The sequence below is a fragment of the Panthera leo genome, chromosome D2 (assembly GCF_018350215.1).
Source record: "Panthera leo isolate Ple1 chromosome D2, P.leo_Ple1_pat1.1, whole genome shotgun sequence".
In the NCBI taxonomy this organism is placed as follows: Eukaryota; Metazoa; Chordata; class Mammalia; order Carnivora; family Felidae; genus Panthera; species Panthera leo.
The window spans coordinates 36,815,752-36,839,985 of record NC_056689.1 but is presented as its reverse complement, the minus strand read 5'-3'; the positions used below and the strand labels follow the sequence as shown (position 1 = coordinate 36,839,985).

General features: G+C 44.1%; 1 protein-coding gene across 8 annotated transcripts in view; it reads left to right on the top strand.

Moving 5' to 3' along the window:
- Positions 1–24,234, top strand: part of KCNMA1 (potassium calcium-activated channel subfamily M alpha 1) — a 726,269-nt gene that overhangs the window by 349,807 nt on the left and 352,228 nt on the right. For all 8 annotated transcript variants that reach the window (XM_042909283.1, XM_042909282.1, XM_042909285.1 and 5 more), the window contains one exon: positions 16,652–16,713. In XM_042909283.1, coding sequence (XP_042765217.1) covers positions 16,652–16,713 — 62 coding nt within the window. The remainder of the gene's footprint in view (positions 1–16,651; positions 16,714–24,234) is intronic.

The window sequence follows — 24,234 nt, the reverse complement described above, 5'->3', positions numbered from 1 at the left end:
ACCACGTACAAGACACTGTCTTGAGTGCTTTACAAATATTAATTTATTTAATCTTTAGAACTCTTTGAAGTAGCCACTCTTGTTACCTCCTCTGACAGATGTGGGGACCAAGCTATAGAGAGTGGTCTACTCAAGGTCACATGGTTGATAAGTGTCTGGGTACACAGTCTAGCCCTTAACCACTGTGCTTCCTTTCCATAAGAGGAGGGGCCACCCACATCACTGAGAACATTTCAAAGTGTCCTCATCCTGGATTGGTAGAAAGAGAGGTGGGACCTTTTCAGTTGGTTAAGGGCCCTAGAGCAATACTGCCCAGAAGAACTCTCTGTACAAAGATGAGAATGTTCTCTCTGTGCTATCCGGTACAGTAGCCAGTAGCCTGTGTCTGTCGAGCACTTGAAGTGTGGCTAGTGTGACTGAAGAACTAAGTTTTCCAATTTTATTCAGTTTTGGTTCATTTCAATGTGAACCTCAAAACGGAAGCAATCTGAACTATTTTTCTGTTAAACACAGCTATGTTGTTTCACTAGGACTAATTTTCACCGAATGCCACAACCATTGCATCACATAAGACACTGTTGTATTGTAGTAGGTGTGGTGGGTGCACAGGCTGTTTCTAGAAGCCCCTTAATAACATTCAACCTTGACTGCGTTGTTGACATAAAAGTATTTTGCCCCTGTGGGGTTAAATGTGAAATATATTAAGCATAAATATCACAGACTTTTTAATTTTTTTAATATATGGCTACTAGGCAATTTAAAATGACAAATATATGAAAACCAATTTGACAATAAATTTCATGTAAAAAAAACAGCAAATGTAGTCATTTCTATTGGATGCCACTGGCCTGAAGTTCACCCTCAGGCCACTGGATCGGGTGCTCAGTCAAAGGGAAGTACCTATTATGTTTTTGGTGGATACTGAGCCATCGTCCTGATCGCCAGTTCTCCATGGACCCCTGGGCCCTCACATCTTCATTCCATTTCCCAGGGACCAATGGGTGCTGTTGTAACATAGGTTTTGCAGACGGAGTGCCAGGAGACAGAGGTTTGTGGGAGCTTATACATTGCACGTGGCCCCCATTTTGCTAAAAAAGATGTGGATTTGGTTGGAGTTGCAGGATCTTTGAACCAGATCCTACTCCTGCTGTTCTGCTCTTGCCTGTTTCTTTAGCTGGGACGGAGGCCTGCATTGCCACTGGCAGGAAGCAGCTGTCTACCCCTTCCCTCGCATGAGGGCCCAATGCTGCACCTGGACCCAGAGGTGCCAAGGAGCAGGGGTGAGGTGGCTGTGCTTGCAGGAAGCCACTGCCAAAGCACTTGGGCTACTGAAATGCAGGCAGCAGCAAATGTTCCCATCAGTGAGGGCCTCTGGCTCAGGCACAGCCCCCGCATGCCATCTGTGTCCCTAGAGGTCTGGCATGCAGCAGCCTCCCCGTCAGCCTTGGTGTCCAGGAAGGTTGTGGGTGTGTGCAAGAGAAGTGGGGGTCCTCAGCAACTGGGTTAACTGAGGACCACTCTTCCAAGGTCATTCAAGTGGAGATTTTGGAGAACTGGGTAGTTTCTCCCTTTGCCAGCGCAGAACCCTGACTCTCTGTGTTGGGCTTCCATTTACCCAGCCTCCTGACTGGTGCATATTCTTCCCCAATATCTTAAGATCCTTCCAAACCACTGTTGAGGTTACTGCAGTTCTCATATACATGTAATGAGTGATTTTACCCAGGCTGCACGTTGGAATTACCTGAGGAACTTTATTTTATAATATATCAGAAAAATACTAATGCCTTGTCCTACCTCCCAGAGATGCTGGTGTCATTGCTCTGGGGTATAACTTGGTGATCTGGGTTTTTTTTTTTTTTTAAATTTTTTTTTTTCAACGTTTATTTATTTTTGGGACAGAGAGAGACAGAGCATGAACGGGGGAGGGGCAGAGAGAGAGGGAGACACAGAATCGGAAACAGGCTCCAGGCTCTGAGCCATCAGCCCAGAGCCTGATGCGGGGCTCGAACTCACGGACCGTGAGATCGTGACCTGGCTGAAGTCGGACGCTTAACCGACTGCGCCACCCAGGCGCCCCAAGGTGATCTGGGTTTTAAAAATTCTTAAGTTCTCCTTTTCACAAAGGAACTGATGTATTAAATGGGCCTTTCTCAGAATGTGTCAGAATTTACAGGGAAGGGGGTACAGTGTGCTTGTTGAAAATGCAGATTTCTGAGTCATCTCTTAAGCCTTTGGAATAAGAATATTTAGAGAATTTTAAACAAATGTTTAACAAAAACAGAATTTTTGACAAATAGCCCCAATGGATCACAGGTACACTGTGTTGTCAACATCACTATATTAAATCATTAACAACTTCATATGGATTTTTTTTTGTTATCCCTTGTGCATTTTAAAAGGGCCAAGAAAGAAGGTTAATGCAAAATTCAAAGGAAGTAATCTCTAATGATTCTCACTGTTAAATTTAGACTTCATAAAAGAATTTTCCATTATGGGGGATAAGACTGGAAAATATGCCAATAATGTATACATAAAGCAGTAAACATACAGTTTCCTTGGGGATGGGAGAGAGGGTTGCTTATGGTTTGGGGGACAAGTGGGATTAGTGCTTACCTTTTGTGTCCCGGTTGGCGGCAGGGGGTGGGGGGGGCGGGGGTTCTGCCATCAAAGCTATCCAAGAAAACCTTCTAGCCTTGATGCTTCTTCACCAAGGAACTCCAAGAAAGCTGATGGAACCCCACAAAGTTCCACCAGGGGAAGGTTTGGCAGTTGCTGACAGCCTCATAACCTGAAATTCAGAAACTTGCTTTGGTATCATGGATTAAAAGAACAAAGGTAGAGAGTCAAGCCTGGATTTGAGACCCAGCTCTGCCTCTTGCAGAAGACATTTAAATTCCCTGTGACTCAGTTTCTCTATCTTCAGAAAAGAGATACCTCTTCCTGCTTGAGAATAACGGGTCCTCATTCAGTTCAACTCAGTCAGTGTTTAACCCTGCCCTCACTCTGCCCTGTCACAGTGAGTGCATAACAGCACCTTGGTCCCTCCATCCACTCAGGAAATGTTAGTGGGACAATGGTTAAGAAGCTTTGGATGTGCTGTTTTCTGTGTGTAAAATGCTTGTCTTCTTCTAGTTAACTCCTTCTTATCCTTCTTCCCTGGGGAAGCCTCCTTGGACCCCACAGTTGACAAAGCTCTCCATTCCTTCTTTTCAGAGTCCTCTTTGCCATGTACAGTTTTTACTCTGTAGTGTGACCATTGGTGGAGTGTCTTTCTTTCCTCTAGGTTGTAAGGTTCATGAGGGCAAGGGTCGTCTTTGGTTCTCTGCTGTATATTCAGGCCTAGCACAAAGCTTGGTATGCAGTAGTTACCCAAATAAGTGTTTATAGAATGAATGAATGAATGTATGTATGAAAGGTGGAGACAAAGACACACTTTCTGCCCTCAAGGAGATCATGGACAAGAGGCTGAGAGAAAACTGACGACTATAGTCAGGAATGTGAGACATGATTTGATAAAGTCTGCTCAGAGTCTTTTAGGAGTTGCCTTCAGTGAAGCATCAGATGAAGTTAGGGAATGCTGAGAGTTGTTACCTTGCCTGCTTCTCAATGGTTTGATTTTTCAATAGAATAAATGGAAGGAAGGAAGGGAAGGAGGGAGGGAAGGAGGAAGGAAGGAAAAAGAAACAAGGCTTTAAAAATCCAATCACCCTGTGTAGTTGAAATAGCATTTGAAACAAAATGTGGAATGGCAATGTAAAATGACAATTGTGGCTGCTTCCGGAGAGAACGTGTCAAGAGAACGTGTCAAGCAGACCTGCATTCTTAGGAAGGTCAGTCAGCCCAGAGCACACAGGGAAGCCAAATTAGTGCCAGATGTTTCTTGCAGGGAGGTGGAGCTTGAACCAAGGGAGTTGGTTTGCCTTTCCTCTCTCTTAGACACATCTGGGGGAAATGGTCAGAAGCCTTATCTTTGGTTCCATTGATTTTAGAAGCTTTGTGGGCAACTAGTCTTTAATGCTGCTTCGTTACAACAGTAAAGGAAATAGTTTATTGATAAGCTCCTGTGTTCCATTTGTGGGACTTTTGGATTACTTTGTCTAGAAACAAGTCTTCTCAGCCACATGGTTACAAGTCCTAGTTGAAGCACGTCTTCAGAAATCTAAGCTTGCATATTGGAAGTGGGGGCTTTATTAGTTTTATTAGCAGTAGTGGTATATCTAAATTCTTGGGATTCCTTTCTATGGAGAGGATTCACCAACTTAGTTAAAAACAGCAAACATGTTGCTGGCATTTTCAGGTGCATTTAACTAGAGTATGAAAATTATTTTGAATAATATTTCAAGATAGAGTTCTGACCAGTTTTCTCCCTTTTGGAAGCCTTCAAAATTTATAGATGTTTTAAAGGAATTTTGTCCATATAGCACATCCCCAAAACAGTTTAAAATGTTTTTACACCCATCTTCAAAGAAGACAGAATGTCTTCAAAAGAGTGACTTTGAAATTTTTTTCTGATGGTTTAAAGCAATGATTCTTAAAATGTGGTCCCTGAATCAGCCACATCAGCCTCGGCTGGAAGATGTTACAGATGCAAATTCTCAGGCTTATTGAACTGGAATCTCTGGGATGGGACTCAGCAATGTGTGTTTTAACATGCCCGGCAGATAATCTGATCCATACTCCTATTTGACAACCACTGTTCAGCTGCCGCACAAATGTCTCGAAAGGCTTTTGATGCTGGGAGCCTCATCTCGGCATCTGTCATCCTACTTTGCACAAAAGTCAAAGCTAGAGTTTACATTTGATAAAGCAAATTTGACCATTGTCTCGTACTCTGTACCCCATGCCAGCTCAACCCTGAGTCTGTAGTGGGCACTTGGCAACCACGTGCAATGATGAATGAATGGATAGCCGTAGAATGGTGCGGGACATTCAGAGGAATGAGTTCTTGTGCAGGAAGATCTTATAATGGAGCGGACAGGGAGGGGAATTTGGTGATCAGGCTGAGGCAGTGCTGAAATGCGTGGCCAGATTGTGGCAAGAGCTCCCAAAACCCTGAGAAGGTGATGGTACTCCCCCAGGTATAAATTGAAAAGTTGGAAAACCCGTACGAAGACTCAAGGACGTCTACCTCGATTCTGATTTCTCCTTCATAACTGTGTCAACCTTCATAACTGTGTCAAAGCTCTTAAAAATAGGAAATAAAAAGTTCTTCCATGTTTTCTGGCTCCTGCCTTGCTGAGGACAGACTGTGTGCCTGGTCTGTCCGTAGAGAGACTGAAGTATGAAGGAGACCTGAACATCATACACATGCTCATCCTCTTTTTTTTTTTTTTAAGTTTGTGTGTATTTATTTTGAGAGAGAAAGTGTACGTGCGAGAGAGGGCAGAGTGGGGGGGGGGGGGTGGTCGGAGAGAGAGAATCCCTAGCAGAATCTGCACCATTAGTGCAGAGCCCGATGCAGAGCTTGAACCCACAAACGAGACCATGACCCGAGCTGAAACCAAGAGTTGGATGCTTAACAGATTTGAGCCATCTAGTCACCCGCTCTTACCCTTTTTAAATGGCCTTGAAAAGACAGTAAATGGCATTACATAGACAGTCCCCTTTCTCCTCTTTTGTATCTAAACTAAGTGTGAGGCTGAGAGAGGCAGGAAAGCTATATTACCTGATCATGCTCCCATCCCTCCTTCCCTAACATGTGCCCCATGGGAGGGGAACTTGCGGTTTTCTGATTGTTGGTGTCCTGTAAGCCAGAGCCCTAGTTATGCTGTGCGCAGTATTAGCATCTGATCATCACTGGGTAACAGGGAGATGCATGAGATGTTGCAGGAAGTAGGGCGATAGCTGGGGCTGTAGTCCAACCTTTCTAAATTAACAGCGATGCAGTGTTTGGTGGGGCATCCACCCCCATGCAGGACAACCATAATTACGTATGGCGACATTTGTACCGGTGACCTTTGCCTTCTGATCTTCCATGCTGTCTGGGTGGGAATTTGTGAGTGTGAGGAATGCTATCTTGTGAAGATTCCTACTTCTTTCAGGATAGGTAACTTCTTTGTAAGAATACAATAGTACATTAAATATATATATTATATATTATATATATATATTTTTAGTATAATATAGTATATATACTATATATACTATAATAGTATGTTATATATATAAATATATATTTCTTTTTTTTTCAATCTGAGGTGAGGGAAGGAGGGAGATATATCAGAGGTGGACAGGCTAGAACCTTCTGTTTGGAGACTTGGGTCTCAACCCACTATAAACTTTAGTAAAAGGGGCCTTGCTGGTTTCATTCTCATCTAGATGGCATTTGCCAAAGCCAACCCCTTTGTTATGGTCCCAAAAGAGGAAATGGAGTGATTTTGGAACCAAGTACATGAACATGATACTTCATGGTCAAGCCCAGTGTGGGGTGGGTGACTGATTCTGAAGCCTGGTCAATGTTGGTGTCAATGTTTTATTGTCAATTGAATGGTTATTTATCATCTTTGGCCAACTTTCTTGATGTGGAGGGCTTTTGGTGGCATTGCTTTCTAGGGTGCATTGACAATCCTTTTTAAAACAGCACTTTGGTGGCAATATCATAATTGTAAAAGATGGAAATTTTAGGTTGTTCTGGGATGACTTTAAGGTCCTACTAAGGACCTTCCCTTTTATGGTAAAGAGCAAATTCTTTTAAAACTCCCAGTCATATCTGGGACTTTAGCTACAGTTACCAAAAGACAAAGTTGGTTCTGGCTCTAGTTAGAAACTCTGATACCTGAGAAATTCTTAGCCCCCTTTTTGTATCAGTAGTAGATGAGTCTGGAAGTGGGAAGAGAAGGTAGGTAGGAACCCATGTAAGTTCTCTGTGGCTAAATGGCAATAGATTCTGGAACTAAGGGAGAAATTCCAGCTTACTAAGGGATAAGAGCAAACATCCCAGAGAGGTAAGAGTCACCTGCACATAATACAAGTTTCTCAGAGGTACCCTCTGCCATTGAAAGGAGAGATATTAGTATCCCTCTGGAAAGGTGATTATGTTTGAATTTTGACATTTAAATATACTGCTGGATTCTGCTCACAGATTCTCAGAATTTTCCTTCTATTTTTATTGTGATTAAATTTATTGTGTGTAAAGTTTGCAGTTTTAGCCATCTGTAAGTGTACAATTCAATAGCGTAAGTACATTCACAATGGTGTACAACCATCACCACTCTCCATTTCCAGAAATTTTTGATCAGTCTAAACAGAAACTCTATACATATTAAACAATAACTTCCTGTTCCCTCCCCTGGGCCTGGCAACCACCATTGTACTTTGTGTCTCCTTGAACTTGATGACTCAAGGGGTGGCATGCAAGTGAAATCATGCAATAATGGTCCTTTTGTGTCTGGAATATTTCACTTAGCATAATATCTTTAAGGTTCACCCATGCTGTAGCATGTGTCAGGATTTTTTTCCTTTTCAAGGCTGGTTTTCCATTGTACATATAGATCACATTTCGTTTATCTGTCATCTATCAATGGACACTTGGGTTGCCTCCAAAGCTGTTACGAACGTGGGTGTACAAGAATGTTTGAGTCCCTGCTTTTGCTTCCATTTTTTGCCTAAGAATGGAAGGATTTGAGAAGTAGGGCAAAGGTGGCCATAAATGTAGTCCTTGGTGATGGTGAGTGGCAACTGGTGACCTGACAATGCTCCAGAAGTTTTCTCATCTTATGAAACTAATTAAATTAAAAATCCAGTTGGCCAGCCCCACATGCACTTAAGCCAGGACAATTTCCCCCAAAGCTCATTAGCTGCAAAGTTGGGAGCTTCACCAGCAATTGGAACTTTTTCCCCCTGGATTTTTCAGTAATTAGACAGGAAAGGTCTCTCAAACTTTCGACCTCGAATGGAACATTTTATCTTGCTTGCCAGTGCGCCAGTTTAATGCTGTTGGTAAAAATATGTGAAAATCAACCTTTTAAGTTTTGTGATGCAATGATACAAGATTTCAGTGTCATTAAAGTTCGATTCTCAGGAAGGTCACAGGCTTTAGGGAAAGTTTTCTGACTCAGTGTTACAATGGCTTTCCATCATTTCAGTTTTTTGTTTCAGTTATAATAAGTTGAGACCTTCAGAGGAGCACATTTGAGCTCTTCTGTATTTTGTGTTGTGCAAAGTGAAATGAACATGGTCAACAAAACCCAACATGTAAGATAGTTGACAGCTTCATGGCATTTGGGAAACACTGACCTGCAAAAATTCACACAACCTGTGCCCTGGAGTTATATCAACATGAGCCCCCACGAGGCAAGAGATTGGGCAACTGACTTATAATTAATGCCCCCCGATTCTTCTTTGGGGGAGGGGAAAAGAAAGAAGGACCCAGACCCTTTTTATCTATTCCATACTAGTCAAATTCTTCTCTGCCTTCTGCAAAAAGCTCATTATTGTACTTAGTTTGTCTATATATAAGCAAGCATATGATTTACAATAAGATTGTCCTTAGTAGCTTACATTAAGGAGCCCTATTATTTTCCAAGGTTTCTTTTTATCTACGGTCATTTTGAAATTAGCTAACTTGGAAATGGACAGAGACACATTACTAGGAATGTAGTAGGTTAATAAATATTAATAGAGACCCAGTATTTGTGATTAATTAGTGGAGTATAGGTTTATCTCCGTGTTCCTTACAGCATGTATTATGTATACATACACATCATACAGATATTCATGTACTACTTACACACTTACCTTTACATTAGTTTGTGTCTCACCTCCTAATGACATGTACTTTGTTGTGTCCCCACGCATTCCTGGTCCTGACCCTAAATTCTCAACTTCTTCATGTAGCACTCCTGACATCCACCACCTTAATTGAACCTGTTATTCACAAAGACATGGTTTCCCTCTCTTCTCTCATGTGGATGGCTTATTTCCTCACAGTCCAGGGACCCCCTGGACACTCTGATCCTCCATAGCCTCTTCCATCTTTGTGCAAAACCTTTTCTCTTGAGGTTCCTGCTGTACAACAGAACTCTCACCCTGTCTGCTCTCCCTGATGCAGGCTCCTACCCACAGGCTCCTCTGCCATTCAGGGTGGTTCCATCCCCGTCCCTTCTCCCTGCCGCAGCCCCAGCCATCCTTGCTGGGTCTGTGGCACGTGATTCTCCTCGCTAGCCCCCGTGCATCCTAGATCCTTAATTTCTTCAACCATGATGCTGTCTAGCCCCGCTCCACTCCAGCCACGTGTCCCTTGAATCCTGCCTTCACAGGAAACTATACCTCACCTTCTTCTGGGGTTTGAAACTCCACAAAGTCTCACTCAGTGAAGGTCCATGTCTTTCCAGCTTTCTTTTGCTTTCAGTAGACCTGGTCCCCAAACTTATTCTCCAGTCTTTTCTCCAAATACACATTTATTTGACAAATATCGATTGAGACACTTTGCCAGCTTCTGGGAGTTTAATGATGAATAAAAATGGACACGTAACCTATCTTCATAGAACTTGCAGTCCAGCAGAGGAGAGAGAAATTGATCAAATGATTGCACACAAAAAGTGTAAAATGGTTGCTGTGCTAAGTGCTACAAAGTGCCCACTGTGCTTATGGGAGACCTTCTTGCATTAAGTGACAAGAAAGTGGCAGCAGAACTGAGATCTGGAGGATGAAAAGTATATGACCTGAGGTAAGACTTCCAGGAAGAAGAAAATGCTTGTGCAAAGGCCCTGTGGTAGTTGGGAGTAGGGAGGCACACATGGTGAATAAGGACTAAAATTTCTGTTAATTGGAATTTATAACAGAGGAAAGAGGCCAGAGTTTTCAGAGTCTTTTAAGCTGTGTTAGAGATTTTCTTTTTCTTCATACTAAAAGCCATGGAAGTCATTTGAAGCAATATAAGGGGGGAGGGCCCTCTCTAATTTACATCTTGTGTCCTAAAAATCCAGTCCATTCTATAGTGAGTATGGTTTTAAATATTGTATTTTTAGAAGGACCAGATTTAAAAATGCCCCCAAAGGCATCGACATTTTCACTAGGCTTCCTAACATTTGAATAAAACACAGTTTTCTCTTATCTGGAAGTCCTATATGTATTTTATAATTCTAAATACTGACTACTGAAAGCACTTCTTTCTTCTTCCTTTCTTTCATCTTGAATACATCTGTACTTAAACTGTTGTTTGGAGTCTTGGCTTTCAGTGAATCAGTTTACTGCATTTTTTGGTAAGCACTTCATAAGTCAAAAGTATTGTGCCAGAATGTTATTTTGGAAACTTAGGGGACCTTTGGATGTTTAAACGGCACTGTCAAAATATTGGTTTTATATTTTACAAATCTTTTGTTATTTAGGATAACAAAAATATCTTTCTTTGTAGCAAGATTACATCTTCTCTTGAGAGTGATTTAAGGGTGAGGCAAACATTACTGACCAGATTGCGAAGAAAAAAAAAATATCCTTCTTTTTTTTCCCTTAAGAAAACACTGATACTCAGAGTGTGAGTTTCTCTGGGCAAAACTTACAGAAACATAGGCTTTTCGAAGAATCATAGGGGCAGGAGGAGAGGAGACTGGGTGAGACCATCCCTCAATTCCATGTAGCAATAGCAGAAAGAAGCACAGAGCCAGGAGAGAGCTAGTCCGTGGCCCCTCCAGATTTTGTTATAGTTTTGTGGGATGGCAGGCTGCACGAGCGATTGATTGTGCTACTGGAAACACAAAACTATGAATCCAAGTGTCCATGGTATTCCCACTTGTGATTATCTGAAAGAAACATGCCCTCTGACACGAATTAGTGACACACATAATGGCCATCAGGCTGAATTACAGTTATGCGTGAATGGCATCCCACTGACTTCAAAGAGCGCTGCCTTTTCAAGCCAAACGTTTTTAGTTCTTTTGCTGTGTGCCATGACCTGGCAAGGTCCTGGTCTGATAATCATCTGTTCCAATTCCCCATTTCACAGATTGGGAAGCTGAGTCCTGGAGAAGTTCTGTGATATGCTCAAGAGCATACTGCTCTCTAAAAAAAAAAAAAAAAATTAAAAAAAAAAAAAAAAAAAAAAAAAGGGCGCCTGGGTGGCTCAGTCGGTTGAGCGTCCGACTTCGGCTCAGGTCACGATCTCACGGTCCGTGAGTTCGAGCCCTGTGTCGGGCTCTGGGCTGATGGCTCAGAGCCTGGAGCCTGCTTCCGATTCTGTGTCTCCCTCTTCCTCTGACCCTCCCCTGTTCATGCTCTCTCTCTCTCTGTCTCAAAAATGAATAAATGTTAAAAAAAATTAAAAAATAAAAAAAGAGCATACTGCTCTCTGCAGCAGAGTCAGGACTCAAATCCAGTCAGGCCTCCTGATGGGAGGTCTGCGCCCTCTGTGCCACGAGTCTGTCTGCCAGTGCACCTGGCACCTGTCCTTCACGGCAACAGACAGGTGGAGCCGGGGTGTTGGGCATTTCTTTTCTTCTCCTTTGGTTTTCCATTCTCCTCTTCCCCTTCCACTTTGGGCATTTGTGATGGTGGTTCTGTTCCTTCTGTGTCCTCTCCTTCCTTGGACATCCCAGAAGTGTTGGTTTATATGTGTGGCATTTACCAAAGCCACGGGGGACTCCTGAGTAATTTAAACTTCTGGATTCCTTGCTTGTTGAGAGCAAAGACCAGGCCTGACTTTGCTCTTTAAGTTTCCTATTTCCCTCTCTCTCCCTCCGGGCTTTGCACATAGGAGTCCAGTAAATGTTTGTCGGAGTTGTTAAATTCACCAGACCAAACATTTTAATTTGGATGCTGGAATGATGTGATCACTCATCAACAAAACGTCCCCACGTTGTTTTGCCTTGGGAATTCTTGGGTCTATTGTTTTTATATAGTGAATTTTATTGTATATAAATGATACCTCAATAAAAAAAAAAAAGTGATGTGCCCTAGGGATTCTGTGTAGAAAATGGTCCATTTTCGGAGGGGCGGCTGCTGCCAGTAGCTGGCGTCAGCCCCAGTCAAACATGCAGAATCATTAATTAGGGTCATTTGTTCGGCTGTGAGCTGAGCAGAATGTATAAAACCTGCCCAGGAGAGAATTGATTCATCCCCCTCTCTGTACTTTTCAGAGTACTTCTAACACGATCCTCAAAGCCTGCAGGCCTCATACATATGTTCTAATGGGCTAATTGTTAAGGCGACATTTGTAAATTAATCCCTGACTTGAGCTAAGTGGTTTCCCCTAATGGCTTTAATTCAGTGACTCCCATTCTTGGCCATACATCAGATTCACTGGTGGAGCTTGTGAAAAATAGAGGTGCCCGGCTTCCCCCTCCCCGAGCTCGCCGTTCTCTGGTTCCAGGGCAGGACGGGGGCATCTGTTTTTTTTGTTTTGTTTTTTTTTTCTTTTTTTTAGGAAAGCTGCTCAACTGTTAGGATTGTGGTGGTAGCCACCTTTATGAGCCTCTGCTCCAGTGTCTGGAGGCCCTCGCAGACTTGCGTCGACTGGAAGCACTTGGGTCCAACTCAATGACTTGGGACCAATTTCCAGAACAGGCAACGTGCCTAAGAGCCCCCCTTCCTGATTCGTTCACTCTGTGTCCACCTCACTGGGACTGTCCTTTCCGTGACGAGCTCCAGTGACCTGAGGGGAGCTATTCTGTGCGTTGCTATCCTGTTTCCCGTTTTTTGAACTTTTGAGACATTTGGAAGATCTTCGGGGCCTGCTGCAATGTCCATCATGAAAATACCTGTGAATACCCCCTCTCTGTTCTCCATTTATCATCACGTTCCTGGTGCCAGCCAGTTGTTAAGGACAGACTTATTTCTTTTAAATTTTCTGCCTCTGTGTCTCTGTGTGTCCGTGTTCCTGGCATTCTTCTGTGCAAACACATGTCATGCTTGATCTTGAAGTTTTGAAAAGCAATGATGCAAGGGCACCATTGTTTCAATTACATTTGTCAAATCGCTTTTGTTTTTAGGTATCTGGCACCCTGTAAATATCACAACGTACTTTGTATCAGCACACAACATGTGGGTATTTTCAGTAAACCTAAAAATACGGCAGTTAGCACCATCCCCGGTAGCCAAGGTGATTTGGTGAACCCGGCCTAGGAAAGCTAGAAAGCCTCTGGGAAAGGTCAGCACACAATGTGCCCTGAGAGGGAATGCTCATACGTCCCATGTGTCACACTGTGCTTACAAGATCTTGTTTGCCACAGTGCTTTGTAAAGTGCTTGCTTGTTATAATGTGTCTTCTGTGACCCAGCTGCTGGAGGGCTAGTGTTTTTCTGTCTTAGGAATTATGCTTTTCTTGGCCTCTTCTTACCATGTCCCTTGGGCTTCAATGTCCCTTATTCCTGGGACCATCGAAGCACATGGAAGGACTCCCAGTGGCCTTCCCCCTTACTGAAGGGATATTAGAGTAGCCATTACGTGTAGGAAAAAGGAGCACTTTGAGGACAAAAGGTGTATTGAGACAAGAGCCCCTGTTGTTCTGCCTGTCCCTAGCTTCTTCTCCCATTTATATCTCCACCCAGTCAATACCTTATTGCATATTGACTATACCTATGCCATACAGTTGAGCACTGATTGCATAATAGCATAGCATTCATCTATGTAAGGATTACTCTGCAGAAGAGTGTATTTCATGACTGTAAGTGGACTTCTTTCATTTTTCCTAGGGCCTTAGGAGATGTGACATAAATACTTAAGATAATTATTTGGGGGTACTCTATAACATAACCATCATAGCATTTAGGCAAAACAAATCTAATCATTTTGTGTAGTTGGATTGAATTTTTTCATATTTAAGCAGAGTTCTCAGACAATGGGGGATTTGTCAGAGAGGGAGAGGTAAGAGATGGAGAGAACAAGAGAGAACTAGTCCTTGGCCAAGGCCCTCTAGAAGACAAGTCCTTGTTGGATCCCTATTTTCATGGCCTAATTCAAAGGGTTGATTCCTTTTCTGCAGCACCTGGATCCAGGGTGACAATGTAATCAAGCCTGACATGATAAAGAGCCATGTGGCAAGTTTCAAAATCACATGCACAGCTGCCTTAATACTGAGAAGCAGGTACCCCCCGCCCCCCGCCATTGATCATTTTATTCCTGGAGGCAGGTGGGTGGAAGAGTTTGGACACCCTGAACCTCCTCATGAGAAAGCCTTCCGGCAGAACATGTGGACCCGAGAATAGGTGCACCCAACAGCTTCAGTTCTTGGGAGCTTTGGAGGTCATTTTTCTCCTGGATTTCTTCCCTCCCTTACCCTCTCAGAGAGATGCCGCTCTTTGAGTTTGCATCGTGAGAAGATAGCAGGAGTCCTCTCCTCCTGTCACTGGCCGATTTGCTTAAATAAGCTGCACATTATTCCCTGTCACAGAGGCCGAGCGAAGGCAGCTGGGACAAATTAGTGTCAGCTACTTCGTCTGGCCCCCCAATGCTGGGAAACCCTCGCCATTGCTGGAGAGCTTAGATTTTGAGCTCATTTCATAATGATGTAGATGCCATTTTCAAGGACTTCCATCCTTTTTCCTCTCCTCTCCCCTCTGTCCCTGCCCTCCCCTCACTGGCCTGGATAGCCAGCTCTGACCAAAGCTCAGCATTCACACACACACACACACACACACACACACACACACACACACACACCAGCTGACAGAGATTACTCTTGGGTCAGCTGTTTATGAATGAAGAAGAGGTCCTTTTCCTGTGTCCTGGCCACGCCCCTTCTCTTTGCAGCATTTTGAGAATGAGGTCGGGGCGGGGATCTAACTGCTTATGTCTCAGAAATAGCAACACAGATCAAAATTAATCTTAAGCTATTTGTTTTGCTGCCTCATTCAGATAATGGAGGGAAAAGCTGAGGCCTGTTTATGCTTTTGTTTGTTTGTTTTTGTGCATAACTTTGCAAAGAATGAATGAGTGAGTGTGTGTGAGGGGAGAGCCTGGGGTGAGCCTGTCAGGGGGATTAGCACCCGGTAGAAGGTACTTGGGTAGAAGGTACTTGCTAGCAGACTGCATGCAGGGTTTCCTTGCATTCAGCTGCAGCGTGGTTTAGTTTTTGAGACAAAATGGAAGAATAAAATAAGCCCCAGTGGTGTACTGTTTTACCACTTCCTTTTGTAAAGATAATCTGTCAGGTGCTATGAGGCTGTGTCTTCCTTCCACAGTGTCCAGCAGTTTGTAACTGTCAGTGTTTACTGTGTGGTCCGCTCTCTGTCCCAGGAGCTCTGTGGGGTTCTGCAATGTTTTGAATGAATACCGTATGCAGATTTCACTTCCTATTGGCCACTTCGGTGCACACACACAATACAGCATGATCCCCGCCCCCCCCCCCCCTCTCTCTCTCTCTCTCTCTCTCTCTCTCTCACACACACACACACACACACACACACACACACACACACACACACATACACACACACACAGCTCGACCATGCCCAGCCATTACATAAACTGAGATTCATCTCTATTCACCAGCCAATGCCACAGTGATGTCAATATGTAGATACTATGAAGAGGCTGATGCTTCTCTCTGTCTATAGACCCTTTAGAATATTAGCATATCTAAAGGTATTTGTTGAGCCCTGGCACTGTGTGTGGTCATGGTGTTTACTTTTGTTTTCATTCTTAATTATTGGTTCTCCACGTCTTTATTTTTGAGACCATTAAGTTGCCCTCCCGGTCTCCTCTGTCAAAGACTAAATAAAATAGGATGTGGAGTGGGGACACAAGTGTTGGTATCGGCTTCCGCTGCTACATGTGCATTGGATGGACTTCAGTGTGACAGGTATCCTTCGAAGGAGATGCCAAACTGCCTTTCAAATCAGTGGTGATTAATTTTGAGTGAAGAGTGTAAAGATGAACAAGGATTCTTGTGTAGCTGGCCTAACGTATTACCTAATTTGGCTTCCTGCACTTGAACTATTTCCAGAATACTGAGAAGTGTTGTAACCACACACACACACACACACGCATACATATACACACACACACCAATGTATATACACACATTTGTACAAGCAGAAAATTTATGTTTTTCAAATTGATGTTTCTGGTGTGGGGACAGGAAGTAAATCAGGGGTTGTGTAGGGCTGGGGGTAGGAACGGGGATTAACTGTTCATGGGCGTGAGGGCTCTTACCGGGATGATGAAAATGTTCTGGTACTAGAAGATCATAGTGATGGCTGTACCACTTGGTCAATTTACTTGAAGTCATTGATTGAATTGTACACTTACGATGGGCGAATTTTATGGTATGTAAGTTATATCTTGGCAGAGCTGCGAAAAATGGATATTCCCATATCTGAGTTCCTCCAGGCCCAGATTACACATAAGATGACCAATTGTATCACCCAGAATTTTTATTCACTCTTCCCACTGGAGTGTGCTGACTTCATTGCAGAGAAGCGGGACCCTGTGCTAATAGGGCTAGATGAGACCCAAAGCCATAGATATAAGAGTCTACCCTGACCCCTGTTGGCCAGCAGTGAGGTTGCTGCCCGCTGCAAGGTGCGGAGTCAGCATCAGGGTATCCTGGGGAGGGGGGGTGGTGGGCGGCAGTTCGAGGGGCTGAGATTCCCAAGCGGGCCCCAGAAAGCAGTTGGAACCCTGCTTCCCAGCTGCTGCTGCACCCGTGTCAAAAAAAAAAACCCGAAGCTTCCCAGTGTCGGCTCTTAAGTGATGGCATTTTCCTCTTCTTTTGCAGGTTGTCTTAGTCTTTGCTCTCAGCATTGGTGCACTTGTAATATACTTCATAGATTCGTCAAAGTGAGTATTCAAATACGTTGTCTTGCCCTCTTTCCTAAAAACAATCATGAGCCTCTACATTGATCAGTTTATTGACTTTAACACCAAAATTTGCAAGAGTCTTTTGAGTGTGGAAGGCTTTCAGAGGACGGCAGGGCTACTCTGTGCTGGTTTTCTGAATGGGAAAACAAGTTCTCACAAGGAAGGTTACTTTGATTCTGCTGGCCTGAGAGGGGGGAGAGGTATGTGAGGGTGTTATTTTGTTTGCTGGGTATTATTTATTTTGAAATAGCTGTTTCCCGTCGAAGTATTTGCACTGAAGATGTCAAGAGGTTAAGAGGGCTTTGGTGTGAATGTCCAACCACTGGGAGGGCTACAGGTATCCAGCCAGTGAGGGTCTGAACTATTCTTGCCATGGTGGTAAGGTCCTCTTCTCATTAGGGTTTCTGATGCTTTAACCTTATTGGAGGTTAGATTAGGAAGCACGGCTCTATCCTTTGCAGCTACCAAGCAGAATATTCAGCAGAAGCATTGCTCGCTGGTGCTTCTTCACTTGTGAAGGTCACAGATGGGACGGAGGAGTTCGTGATGGCTCCCAGAGGTGGAGACCCATGGCCATCTAGGATTTCCTAGAGTGGACATTTGTGCAGACCCCTAAAGTGCCAGTTGAGCGAACTCGTGCTCCAGGGTGACGCTGAGGTGGGGTGTTGTGACGTTGTAAAGGCTTCATAGGAGGCAGGAGAGGTCACTGAGCAGAGCTGCTAGGTGGTGGCCAGCTCTGCTCTGGTTCCTGCAGGTGTCACCCTGGCAGGGGGGCGGGAGAGGAAGGGGCTCATTTATTCCAATGATTCTATTGCGAGTTTGAGGCTGACAGCATCTGGGAAACTGGAGCTGAGCTGGTCTGACACACCTTTTTGTGGCGACATGTACTTGAAAACTGGGCAGTGGACTTGAGCTCTTTTCCTACACAGTCTACTGTGAGAGTGTTTTCAACTCTTTGAACTCCATCCCTGGTATGGCTGTCTGCTAGAGTTTGATTCCAGGAAACCTGCTTTGTGTCCTTGTTGGAGCAGACCCTGGGGTGCCTGAATTCTGAGCCTAGTGCCCTTTTCCTGTGGCTCAGGATGGTAGCAATGTCATGCACGCCTGAATTCTAAATTTCTCAGAGGCATCTGGTCACCAGCCAAAGGATTTTGTGCAATTGGGTGCTGATGTGCAATTGGGTACTGAGGCCAAGATGCCATGTCAGGGAAAATAAAGAAAACGTCCCCTTTAATCACTTGTCTCTGGGCGTCAGCCAAGTCTGAGAGTATCAGAGGTCCTTCTGCCCATTGCCACACATGAGGCTGGACTGCCTTCACCTGTCTCAGGTGGAGGAGGGTCCTTTAAAAGTCCTCCAGGAGACAAGATTCCACACACTCCCTCCATCAGCTCTTCCTGGCCAAGAAAGAGAAGAGCTTTTTAAGTCTGGAAAATTCCAGCTGGTATGTCATTGAAGGTAAGCCTCTTTTAAGTATCTATTCTTCATAATTCTGGACCATATTTGAATTGAACCAAAGATCTCCTAAAGCCCTGGTCTTATTTCTCCATTCCCTTTCAGGAGTGAGGAGTGTTCTCACATGTCAGGGGATGCATAGCCTGTCAGCTTCCGTGGCGGGCTCAGGAAATGGGTTTGGGCATGCATATGTGTGCCCCAGACAGAGCAAACCCTTACCTGAAGGTGAGTGTGGTGATCAGTTAGGAGAGATGCCTCGGCACCTTCTTTCCCTTCCCCACCCTTTCTGCTCCTCTGTATTTCTCAGAAATAAAATACTCTTGTTAGATGGATTTGAATTGTGTCCTTTTTTACAGTGTTTATTAAGAGGCAATCTTTCATCCTGGTGTTCTTGGCTCCATGTGAGAGGATGGAGAGGAATGAAATTCTCTAAGACAAAAGAGCCTCTTCCCTGGATACCCTGCACCATCTCAGCACCCTAGATTCAGCTATGATTTTGCTAAGCCTTGGGAAATCCAGCGTTGGGAGCCCTCTCTGGTTCTGGTTTCTTTTATGGACTTGCAAAGAGTCTATTCCAAAGATGGACAGGCGACCCTGTTCTCCACTTTTTTTCAGCAAAAATGCCAAAAATCTTGGAACCAAGCTTGCCTCCACTCTCCCTGGAGACTGTCCTAGCTCAGTCCTTCTTTGTCCCTCAAACCCACACATGGTTGGGCAAAGCGAGACTTGGTTTATTTATGTAGGCCCTTCCATTTCTCATTTGCATTACTACCTTTGGTTCTAAAGCCATCTCCCAAGGTTCTGTACCGTGGGTGACCTGATCGGCACAGCCAATACCAAGGAGGCTTCCATCTTCCTGGGGAAAGACCAGCAGAGCATGTGCATATCAAGCAAGGGGAAGAAGTAAGGTTGAGTCTGTAGAGTAACCTTTATGGCAAGTCCACAGATTCCCAGGAATAAACAAAGAACCTGTTAGACATTGTAATCAAGCACAGTAAACAAGAGAAAATGAAGTTCTGTCCACACATAAGATGCAAATGGAAAATGTGTAAGAAAGCAGGATGTAAATTCCCCAAATCCATCTATTCATTCAAGATTCTCATCGATTGTACAGACTGGTGGTTTGGCTGGCCATTTGGGCATCTTGGAATGAGAGCTTTAGACTTCTCTTGGAAGTTATACTATATCATCACCCAGTACTGGGAAAAAAAAAAACACCTAGTATTCTTCCAATGAATTTTAGTTAACATTTATGCCCTTTGAATAAATCAATCTGTAGGCTTTCCCTTGCATGAGCCTAATTGGGCAGACATTGTCATGAAGTGGCTTGTCTCAGTGAATTTTGATCAGAGCTGGCCTCCCTCACAATGGTGGGGGATACTCCAGCAGCACAAGCTCAAGATGTGAGGCTCTCTGCACCCAGCCCCTTGCAGAGTGGGAGGAATGCAGATCAATATATGAGGTAAGTTCCGGGGTCTGCCCTGCTGGCTCAGTGTCAGGCAGTCCCGTCCAGGCTGTGCGAATGGGCAACAGGTGGGGAAGGCAGTTCAGATAAATGTCGTGAAGGGTGGTTGTCTGATCTTTTTAACCTTTCAAAGCTGAGTTTAGTATCAAGGCAGTGGGTAAGTCATTTCCAAACACAGCCTCTCCTACGCATCTTTCCTTTCCCATTGTTAGGCCAAGATCGGTCCCCAAGCAGCTCTTTTTCATTCAAGGGTTTGAGGAGCCCTTCTTTGGGTCTTAGTTTTCCTAGAGTGATCGCCGCAGAAGAATCACTCGTGCAGCCTCAAGTGATTGCTGTCTAGCTAAGACAGATTGTGCTCAGAGCTCCTGGAGTTGAAAGCCAAAGAGGGACATTAAACTGTGTTAAAATTATGCTTCATCATCCCAGCAGTAGACTCTCTAGAAACACCCAAGCAGAAGGAGTTGTTCTACCAAGTCTTTGGATAGGCACAAGTGCCGATTCCTTGCAGACACAGAGGAGCACTAAGTCCTCCAAAGACAGTCATCCCGTCCCTCAAAAGATATTAAATTAGCCACATGAGGCAGACATTGTCCAAAAGAACTCCATTTTTTTTCATCCCTTTGAAAGATGTTCTGCCCAATTTAAGGCATCTGCCACTCCAGCTCCTAATTCTGATGTCTCTTGATGTCTATTCCAACCCATTCCTCCCATACACTCTGATACTCTGTGAAGCAAAGATTTTTAAAAAATTGTACAACTAAGTCAAAAGTGCCCCAGACACCCTGTGGGTGATAATGTCACCATTGCTGGTTCCATCCCTGTCTATTTTCTGTCTTTGACATAGGAACAGTAATTCTTCTCTAACAGATAAGAAAAAAAAAAAAAAAGACCCACCGATGTCAGTGTGAGGGCAGGATTCATGGATTGCATAATGCAGCAGTTCCTGCTGCTTCTAGAATTTCAAGAGAAAGTTGGAAGAGACAGAGGCTCCAGGCCCTGGGTATTTGCATTTTTTTTCCAGGGGCATTCTTGGAAAGGATGACTCACCTGTGGGGAGATATTTATTCCTTTGATTCATGTTTAAACTCAGCTGCTTCTTATGCTACAGTTCTGTGGGTGATGAATATTTAATACTGCGTATACTGAAAATGAAGGTCAAGTTCTGCTTACTGGTGACTTCAGTGCAGGCTCATGTCTCTGCAAGGCAAGCTACCTGCTGTTACCAGAGTAAAGCTGAAAGGTTATACATTGTTAAAATTTTCCTTAATGACTTTATCTGCTCCAAAATTGCTGGCACACAGTGGGGGCACCCGCTGATTTCACCAGCCTTTGCTCTTGGCTTCTCATACCAGCAGTGAAGCTTTGGGGATATGGACATTAGCAAGGAGGAGGGAAGAGTGGTGCAAAATTTGGAGAACATTTAATCCAAGGGCTGGATTCCAGGATAATGGTGGTATTATGATGTGGAAATGGCCTTCCCCTGGTCTTTAACATTCATTTAACAATTTACGTTTGTATTCATGGATTCATTCATCTTGTATTCATTCACTCATCTGGGACCTCTTCGGTGTGATAACGTGGAAGATTTTTTACACTGTAAAATTGCTTAGGGTTAGGTATGGTTCAGAAAGTTTATCTTGAAGATTGCAGTAGAAATTGACCAGACTGTTTCCATAGTTTCTGGAAATAAAACTGGTACCCTTTACATGATGGGGATACCCACAGCCTTCGCAGAACTGGCCAATCACCAGCTATTTTACCTGCTGAGTGTTCACACAAGCCAGACCTCTCGTCCCTCAGCCTAGAAGTTCTCTTGAACAAGGGAGAGACAGGCAGGTGGTCAGGAGAACTAACATTCCCTGATCATAGACTTGTGTGAGGTATAGTGTCAAGCACATTACAATACACACCACATGGGACCTCACTAGATTCCCCCAACAACCTGATTGGGTGGTCTTATCACCTTTCCCACTGTACAGGTGAGGAGGCTGAAGATGCAACATTGGTCCCAAACCACGTTGCTCATGAGTCGGCCAGGATTTGAACCCAGCGTTATCTAAAGGCATCTCTCTCCCAAGTATCTAGAAGTGAAATTCCAGCTTGTAGAAGTGACCAAATGGGTTAAGTGACATGTCACCAGAACAAGATATGGCTTAGCCTCCTTAGCCAGTTCCTCTGTCCTGTTTTCTCTTTTGTTCTCCATCTTCCCATTTCCTACCTTTGGGGCCAGGCCTGCAAGTCAGCAGGGGCCCTATCACAGCTTCCTTCCTAGGACATGAGAGATATGGAACATGTCTGTGGGACATGTGCTGTTTGATGTCTGGTTATGTCTTGATTCATTTTCTCCTATGTTATAGCTTAATAAGACTCCCTTCTCTTTTATCTCAATGGACTGGCAGTATTTGGTGATGGAAGAGGGTCATGTTTGCAAAGAACAAGGGAAGTTGATTGTTTTTCAATGGCTTCTCCCAGTTAAGGGATTCATTCCCAGTAGAAAGACCCTTTCCCCACCCCACCCCCCCATCCCCTTGCTTACCTCCCCCTCTGCGCCTATCATTTGGCACACTAGAGTAGATAATGAGAGAAGCCCTGCTTCTCCATTAGACAGATTCTTTTATCTCTTATCTCTTTAGAAAATTGTACAATTTAGTTAATTTGTTATAATTTTGCATGATGTGCCTAGAAAGTTAGGATTACCAGTGGACTTTAGGAGAATTTGGTCCACAAGAGGTTTCTGTGGAGGTCTTTGTAACAATGTAAGATATCCTGATCGCCTCTTCCAGTCTTGTTCTTGCTGGCCATGAGCACAGGTGTCGACCCAGTGCTTCACACGTGGCAGCTTTGTAGCAGGCGCCTGGCAGAGCTGTGAAGACAGCATCACCACCTTCACGGAAGCTCATCGTAGACTGTGAAGTACCATGAAGTACTATGGAGTACCTGAACGCGCCCCCTGCCTCACAGCAAGAAGAGCTGGGTGGCCCATGGTATAGGGAAGGAAGCTCATCACCTTCCCTTGTGCTCAGCTCCTTTATGGAACGTGGCCTTTCTAGCTGGCGTTCTGAGAAATTCACTGCCGTTCCCCGCCTTGATGCCCTTTTTGAGGAGTCACGGTATGCATTTAGCCTTTGTTGAAGAAGTCAACACAAATCACTGTCTGTGCAAAGCATCCTCCTATTCTTTTTTTTTTCCTTTTTACATACTCCCCCCCAATTTTCTCTGTCCCTCACTGACATTTTTATTGCCAGGCTTTGGTCTGGAAAATTATGGGTAGGGAAAGTTCAAGGGCAGGATGTTCAGAACAGCACTGCACATCTGTGAAGGGGAGCACAACAGGAGCGCCTGCAGCTGTTGAAAGAATGGAATGTCAGATGGTGGAGGAGCTGGGCCCACTGAGGGGATGGGGGAGGGGGGTGCCTTCAGGGCAAAGAGTCTGTAAATAACTCCCAATGAGAAGTCCTTGTCCCCTTTCAGGATTTAACCTTTAATGGCAACACTCAATTCTCCTATGTGGGAACAACCCTAACTCAACTGTGCCACTTGGTCTAGCTTTCTGAAATGCCATTTTTTTCATCAGGTGGTGCATAAACCTGGCAGAGAAGACAGGTGGAGGAGGTGCCCACAGGGTAACCTTCCCCCTTCCATCTGGGTGAGGCGGTCTTGGCTTCCTCACTTATTTCTCATTGTGCAGGTGATGCCTAGGTACTACACGTGACAGCAGCTGGAAGCATCAGGATGAGCTGCTCATCTTTGGCATTTCCTTGGGAAAAATCAGGGACTGTGTTAGGAGTGGGAGGGAAGACACAGCTAGACCTACTTCCGGGTTTGCAGCAAGGGACAACTGGAGAGAATAAAATGTTAGAACTTGGAGAGATTTCAGAGTCCACTTGGTGCCACTGTTCCCTGTGCCTCAGCATTCTCCCCTGCCTGATGAGGGTTAAGTGACCTTCTCAAGAACACCCCACTTGCCAGGGGCTGAATTGAAGACAGAGCAATCAATGCTCCCCAGTCCAGGGCCCTTTCTCCTTGATCTCTTGGGTTCTTTCTACCACATACAAAATCAACAAAGATGTAATGGCAAATATTCATTGAAGAGCAAAGCAAATAGTGGTTTTTATGTTCATTTTGGAGTTTTAGTCTATCATCATGGGGGCAACTTTAGGGTCATGGATAAGAACAAAGATAATGCCAGATAGATGCTTGGGATTCCTTTATTTCATCCCCCTTGGCAGGGAGGCCCTGAATTCCTTGATTTTATGATCCTTTTTTTTTTCTTTTCCTTTTTTTTTCTGTACTATTTCAGAAGGGGAGTAAGAGTTCAACTGTGTTGTGGAAGGTGAACAAGGCCGAATGCTTTGGTTTGGCCTGTTTGGAATTTGTTATGCATGACCTTTGAGGACACGTTGCCCAATGGCTCATTTGTTTCCCTGTGAAAACCCTATCCGACAACTATGTCTATAAATCCACATTTACTTTCCTCTCCAAAAATTATAATGAATTATTTCTTCTTTCCTCACCACTCTCCAGAATTTCAAAAGAAAACTTTAGATTCTCTGATGCTTTGAAAAGAATGCTTATTTCAGGG